The sequence below is a fragment of the Saccostrea cucullata genome, unplaced genomic scaffold (genome assembly GCF_032062105.1).
Source record: "Saccostrea cucullata isolate Sc308-1 unplaced genomic scaffold, CSIRO_AGI_Scuc_v1 ctg907, whole genome shotgun sequence".
Classification (NCBI taxonomy): domain Eukaryota; kingdom Metazoa; phylum Mollusca; class Bivalvia; order Ostreida; family Ostreidae; genus Saccostrea; species Saccostrea cuccullata.
Genome location: NW_026935419.1, coordinates 593069 through 600263, shown reverse-complemented (window position 1 = coordinate 600263; position 7195 = coordinate 593069). Strand labels below are relative to the sequence as shown.

Here is a 7195-nt window from a genome sequence, read left to right as displayed (position 1 = left end):
CTTAGCACCTTTGAAATTTTGGCAGCGATAAAATCTGCCGAGTTGTAGATAATACAGATGACATATAAGAATTCAGTATCAATCAGATAGAATCGAAAAGGGGAATGGACCCCTCAAGAAATAGCCAGGTAGTAATTTGAATAAACAAGTTTAAGTAACTTCAATTGGAAGAGATCTAGTACATGTAGAGTCATGTTAGAAGAAAAGATTAGACCTCGGAATGGAAAATCAGCTGCATAGTGTGTTTCAAAAATGGTCCTAGCATGTCAAATATCATAAATTCTAAATGTATCTAAAAAAAAACTATGAAAGTCTTATCTCTTCTCATTCAAAAATAATGAATGAGGTTAAAATTTTTGAGACAGACAGACTGATTAACGGATGGATAGACAATTGAGATTAAATGTCCCTCCACTGAAAGCGGTTGACAAAAAAGTTATATCCACTGGTTCAAGTCTTGCTGTGGGAACTTGATGTTGTGTGTTGTGTTCCTACATAGATGTCATTTACCGGTAATTTGCATTCTGTCAGTCCACGCAGTGGCTATGGGAAGGGGCTTACACTGATTACTTTGGATCATAGAATCAAATCCAAGCAAAACAACTGATACACAGCTGAAGTCTGTTGTAGCATTTATTGTATTAGACAAAATAAAAGCAGCAAAATGATGTTTTATTTTGTGCCCTTTTATTTTCACATTCTTATTCACATATTGAAAACTTGGCTGCCAGCAGCGGAGTTTGTGTCACAATGATAACTTTGGACCATAGTGTAAACTTCCAAACAAAAAATTGATATAATGTATATCATATATACATCTCTGATTACAGAGATTTTTTTGTCACAATGCTTGAAGTTCTGTACAAAAGGCAGTATTTTCATTATTGCTAAATTTGTTCTACAAAATATATAAAGTACAAATACCCAGGAAGTAATACACAGATATACATGTAGAATATTGCTGACAAAATATGAATCACATTACTCCAAATTTGTATGAAGTAGTTTGTTGATAAGTCTCAGAGGGATCAAGTAATGTTGAAGGAAAATTTGGCTAAAAATAGAAATAAAAATATTAATTAATAAATCATCATAATTGTATTATTTCATAACTAGAGGTACTGTGAGCAATGAGCTCACTAAATGATACCCCCCCCTCCCATATGGCAGTATCCATGTTTTGCTCTGGAAAATCAAAAATATATGTCAGATCAAAAAGTAAAATAGGAGGTGCACAATGGCAATATGTAATAAAGATTCTGTGAAAGTTTCATTAAATTTCCTTCAGTGGTATGAGAGGAGTTGCGGATAAGAGATGGGTACCCCAAAGCGTTACAGGCGGACAGACGGAAATACCGATTACTATATACCCTCCCACTTTTCAAGCAGGGGGTATAATTAAACACAGGCCATACTCCCCCACCTAGGGGGGATAAAAATGATGAATTATAATCAATAGACCTCAATTCAGCTTAAGTTAAGCTGAAACTCACTTTGTTTGGGCTATCCGGGTAATGTGCAGCTTCCAGACAAAAGGCTCCGTATTTCTGGTACTTGGCCCCGCCCTTTCCTGTTTCATTTAAATAGTATGAGGTATAAAACACAAGTCCTGGTTCAGTGCTGTACACCTCTAAATATCGACCAGAGGCAGGATGCTCTACTCTAGGAAAGATAAAAAGAGAATTAAAAAAAAAATCGGAAATGATGTTCACACATTTTTTTTTTGAAAGGTAATCTGAAAAGCTGATGCTCAATGAAAGCAAAAAAAAGCTCACACCTTGCCATGAATTTTTTATCGCCAGTTGTCCCAAAGCAATAGTTATGAGCATAGCCAACATTTCCTGGAACTCGTGGAATCATCTGCCCAATATTTTTAGCTGTGCGTAAGTCAAAGGGTGTACCCTCTACACTTTCTATGGCTCCTGTTAATGACAAATAACAGATGAGATTTATACTGTATGGAGTTTTTCAGTAAGTGTACATCAATATGTTTTATGGTTTGATGTAAAAAAAAAAAAAGCTTCACAAATTTGATATACATGTATTCTCACTATCTATCTCTTTACATTACCTGTTGGAATGTAAGTGGAATCTTGTGGTGTATACTGATCAGCTTTTATGGTCACATCATGGTCAAAGATGTTCTCAGCACCCTAAAAAACAAGAAGTCCATTGCAAAAAATCAAAACTGTAAAAGGAAAAAGTTTAATACCTTGTATTGTGCTGAATTTTCATAGTGCATTGTAGTACTCAGACGAATCTGCATACATTCATCACAAACCGATTACCTGTCCAGCCAAATTAAAGTAGGCGTGGTTTGTCAGATTGATGACAGTTTTTGCTGATGTAGTTGCTGAGTACTGCATGACCAATTCATTGTCATCGGTCAGCTGGTAACAGAGAGTGACCTTGAGTTCCCCAGGGAATTTATCCTCCCCGTCAGGGCTGACGTAGGTCAATTTCAGGACGTCACCGTCAATCTCTGGAGTCCATACTTTCTGCAAGAAAGCATTATAACTGCTTGTTATGACCAAATCATTTTAAACAGCAATCATGGAGTTTAGAAATTCAAATTTAAAAAAAATGTATATCTAATTCTTCAAGATTTTAAAAAAGACAAAACAGCATGGCACCCCAAAACAGTCATTCCTTCAAATTTGGCTTTGACCTTTATGTAGCAAATTCTTTCAATAAAATATGGGTTTCAACTATATGTAGTAAATTGAATGTAAATATCAAAAGTACTTTACTTTATGGAAACCACCTTTTCCTCCATGTAACGAATTCTGACCATCATTTTTGTCTAATTCATATGTTTTCCCATCAATAATAAAAGAGGCATTTGCAATCCTGTTGGCAAAGCGTCCACACAGAGTACCCAAGTAAAAGGGATTTGTCTCATACCCTAGGCAAAGAAACAACATTTTTAGAGTTTAGACATACATATTTTCACTTCTTTTTCCAATGGTAAATTATAGAAAATTTTCTTAAACATTTTTTAGTTTCTGTGTTTCCAGATTAAAAGAAAAAATCTTCATCTTAAAACAGTTCTACCACTAAAATCACAAAGCAATTATTTTTAATTGTACATGTATATAGACCAATAATTTGTTTATCCAACATTTTTTAATCAATTGTCTTTTTTTCCAACTAGAGGTCTCTTCCTTTACAAAAAACAGGACACAGGAAGAAATTTTCAAACACACCTTTCATGTCATCATAACCAAGACAAATGTCTTCCATCTTTCCATTTTTATCTGGTACCAAAATCGTTTTGATGATTCCTCCAAAATTTAGGATTTGTATTTCTGTGCCTTGACTGTTCTTTAGGGTATATCTGCACACATTTGATAAAAGAAAGTCCCTACATAAATTGTCATTCTAGTTTAATATCCAAATAATTCCAAATAAAGTTTACTCATAAGAACAAAAATTCTGACAAACACAATGAATTCGATTCAGATTTTCCAACAACAACTTCCCTTCTTTTTATGAATTAATATTCCACTATCACCTGTTTATGGTGTCTATATCTCCCAACTTATTCTTTACCTGAGAGTTTGCTCTGAGTACAATTAATTTTTAAAACAAGGCTTGCTACGTACTGAAAAGTTGATGTTACAAGGGTTTCAACAACCTTGTTTAAGGTCTGCAATTCAAAATTTTATGGTTGTTGTAATGACCTTGTTAGCAAAAATAATTTGTCTAAAAAGACTAATGCTATTACATGTATAACTAAACATATTTCCTTATAAGGGACTAAACCCAGTGAAGTGTGATCCCCATCAAACAACACTTAAATTTGCATATACCGTATAAGTAGAATTTTTAGCGAGGATTTAATTTTGGCATTATTACCGAGGGTGTCGAGATCGTTAAAATTGAATATCGCTAAAAATTAATTGCGTTTTACATGTAATAGTTTCTTTAATGTGCTTTTTAAAATCGCTTAAATAACATCTCGCTAAAAATAAATTACCAGTTTTTAAGGACAAATCGCTAAAGAACTATATGCGGTATATTGCATATGTTTGCCCCCACAAAAGTCAAATTTTGAAAACTTCATGAAATGTGCTGAATTCAATAAATTGTACGAGAAATATAAGTTAACAGAAAATATTATAGTTCCAGAGAAGTGTATTCACAATTTCTGTTTTTATGACGTCACAAACTAGTCCGATTTTATATCCTTTTTCAGAAAGAGGACAAAATGGACAAAATTTCAACAATTTAAGCTTTAAAATTTATAGAGCGCATGTGTGTTCAGGAACAGTATTGACATATTCCATTGATATTATCATTCTACCCATTATATCAAAATATTTATCCTGAACACACATGCGCTCGGTGACTTTTATTTAAAATATCGACGAAATATGTACATTTTTCTGCAAAATTCATAAAAAACTGAAATTACGTCATATTTGTGACGTCATTACGTACATATGACGTCATTACTTATGAAATTCTTCAGTGCGTTGAAGTCAGCATATACTCCCCTGTTTAAGGACTTAATTAAATGTTACTCCATCAAAGTTTGATTTTGGGGGGCAAATGTTGGTTAATACGGCATATAGTTCTTTGTCTCAATAAAATTTCCACTTACATGGTATACTGTAGATCACTTTACTAGTATTTTCATGACACCTTATTTTTGTGAATAAGCAATTTGGTATTTATTAGCATGACAAACTTTTCATGAACTGTGTATAATGCAAATGTACATGACAATTAAATTTTTGTTCTCCACTGCTTTAAACTGTAAATTTATAGACATTCTCCTGTTTATATCAGTGTAATTTTAATTTAGATAAGAGAGAGGAAAATATAACCAAGTTTAAAAACATTATTGGTGCATTTTACATGAATTATTTTTTTTTAAATCAAATATCACTTACTGTATGACTTCTTTCCCATCATAGGTCCCAAATGGAGAACTTGTGATCATGGTAGATGTTTGTTAGTTAACAGTCTTCTATTCAAAGCAAACAAACAAAAAATAATCATGATACAGTGACCATACACACAGCAGAGGCCCATGGGCCACCATATTCACCTGAATCGTTTGCTTTCTGCTGACTTCAGAAGATTATTATTATAAGATTTTACCCGCTAATTTTGAAATATATTTTTTTTAATATTGTGGTACCAGTCTTGCCTTGAGGGTTTATAGATTTAATCTACATAACATTAAGTATATCCAGATGACTTACTGGTACTTGGCTTTACTCCTCTGGGGAAGATTTTTAAACATATATTTCTTTTCTTTTTTTTTTATCTGTTCTTTTTTTTCATGCCTTTTCATGTACCGTATATGCATTTTGTTAACTAAATTAATTTCCAATTTTAGTCCAACCCTAACCCATGATCCACATCTTGAACAACATTGAACAACAACAGAAAAAAATACAAAGTAAAGCAAGAAAGGAGAAAGGAAAAATTGCAATCCTTACGATTTAATACTCTGCTTTTCAATTTATATATTTCCATGGTAAATTCTTATTACCTATACCCTATCCTCCAATTTAACCAGATACTTTAAAAAGTAAAAGATGGAGAAGCTTATAACAGATGCAACACATGTTGTTCTATTTTTCATATATCTCCTTTTTATTATGCTTCTTTAAAATATGTTGAAAGTTTGATTTTTTACTCTAATAAGAATGCTTGAAATGCTTGAAATGTCAACTGAGAAAGTAATTTAAGTCACAAATAGAATCTTAAATTTAATAAATATACTCTTATCCTACCATTTTTGTAGCATTTTGTGCGTGTAGGCATTTTTGCAGATTCATAATTTTTCCCCTAAATCAACATTTTTTTTGTGTTTGTGCCTAAGCACATATTTATTTTCCACATTATTTTAGCCTCAATTTCTAACTGTTGATAACTCCTTTTCAGGAGTTCGTTTAGACTGGTCATATGTTATCATTAATCTGCTGCAGCATGCTGATCTGGTGTTAAGCCCCCCCCCTTTTTTTTTAAATTCGTTTGAATGGATAGTCGACTCGGCCATTCTGTATAACAGCATTCAAAAAATCAGCTACAGTATATTATAGTAGTTTTCTTAACATAAACATAACGGTTACATCTCACCAAACAAGAAGCAAAATTCGTTCGACGGACAATGCTGAACAACAACAACAAAAATTATAAGATTGTACTTTTACAAGCAAAAGTACAACGTAAATGCACACCTGTTCATATTCCCATACTTACAACCCCGTGTCATTAAACGACTAAAAAAACTTACACGTACAAACAACTTCTACAAAGCAAAACCAAATAACACTTTTGCGAAAACAGAAGAGGAAATTGTACGTTTAAAAATTTACCGGAATGATTCACGTGGAAAGAAAAGTTTCGGAATACTTGACCTGAATTTCAAGAGATGTCGTGAGTAGACTTACGTGTATTCCAGTTAATAAGATAAGTTCATCTATTGTAACTACATGTAATATTTTCAATTTTGAAATTTTCAGTTTTCATCTATGAAACAATATTTGTTTACGTTTGTTAAAGCGTTCAAGGTCCAAGATACAACATCATATCATTACTCGTAGGGAAAGTAGCCTTCAAAAATTGACACTGTATGAAATTTGCTAAAGGGTAACGATTATTTATAAAATTAACCCAGATCAAATGTTACTGATAGCAGGGAGGCTGGGAGCTATTTATTGATCATAGTTTTTAGAAGACCTGGACTTTGCTCATGACCTTGCCCTATTGCCCCACCAAATAAGAGACATCAGAGTAAACATGGTAAAGACCTTTTTTTTTTTAGACCAGATAACTGTCTTATTTTTCGATTTCATGATGTGATCAATCGATTGGCTTGCGTTTATGCATAAAATTATCACGGAAGCCAATCGATTGATCATCGTCATGAAATTGAAAAATCTGACAGTTATTCCTTATATTTACATGCTTTGATTCCGCCAGACTGGCAAGCCTCGCTTCTTTGTTTTTTCAGCAGTTTTCTATCTTTGTTCGTCACCGCTGCTATTTGTATATTACTTTTTCTTGTCAACTGTTTAACTATGCTGTACAGTTCCTTCTGCCTCCCGTTCTTGGCTGCTTTCTGTGCTCGCTCAGCTTTCTCTGCCATCCATCTCCTCTTGTCCTCTCTCGCATTTTTCTTGACTGCTTTGTCTTTCTCCCTATAATTTTCCTTCATCCTTGTCTTGACTCGTTC

The 7195-nt window shown here is 33.2% G+C and overlaps 1 protein-coding gene across 1 annotated transcript; it reads right to left on the bottom strand.

Moving 5' to 3' along the window:
• Nucleotides 1-615: 615 nt before the first annotated feature.
• On the bottom strand, nucleotides 616-4975 carry LOC134242779 (galactose mutarotase-like). Its single transcript, XM_062724910.1, has 8 exons — nucleotides 4899-4975; nucleotides 3207-3337; nucleotides 2751-2905; nucleotides 2289-2498; nucleotides 2072-2153; nucleotides 1778-1922; nucleotides 1494-1662; nucleotides 616-1054 (listed from the first exon to the last, which is right to left on the bottom strand). The coding sequence occupies exons 1-8, from the start codon at nucleotides 4946-4948 to the stop codon at nucleotides 977-979; spliced, it is 1020 nt and encodes a 339-aa protein (XP_062580894.1). The 5' UTR covers nucleotides 4949-4975; the 3' UTR covers nucleotides 616-976.
• Nucleotides 4976-7195: the final 2220 nt, after the last annotated feature.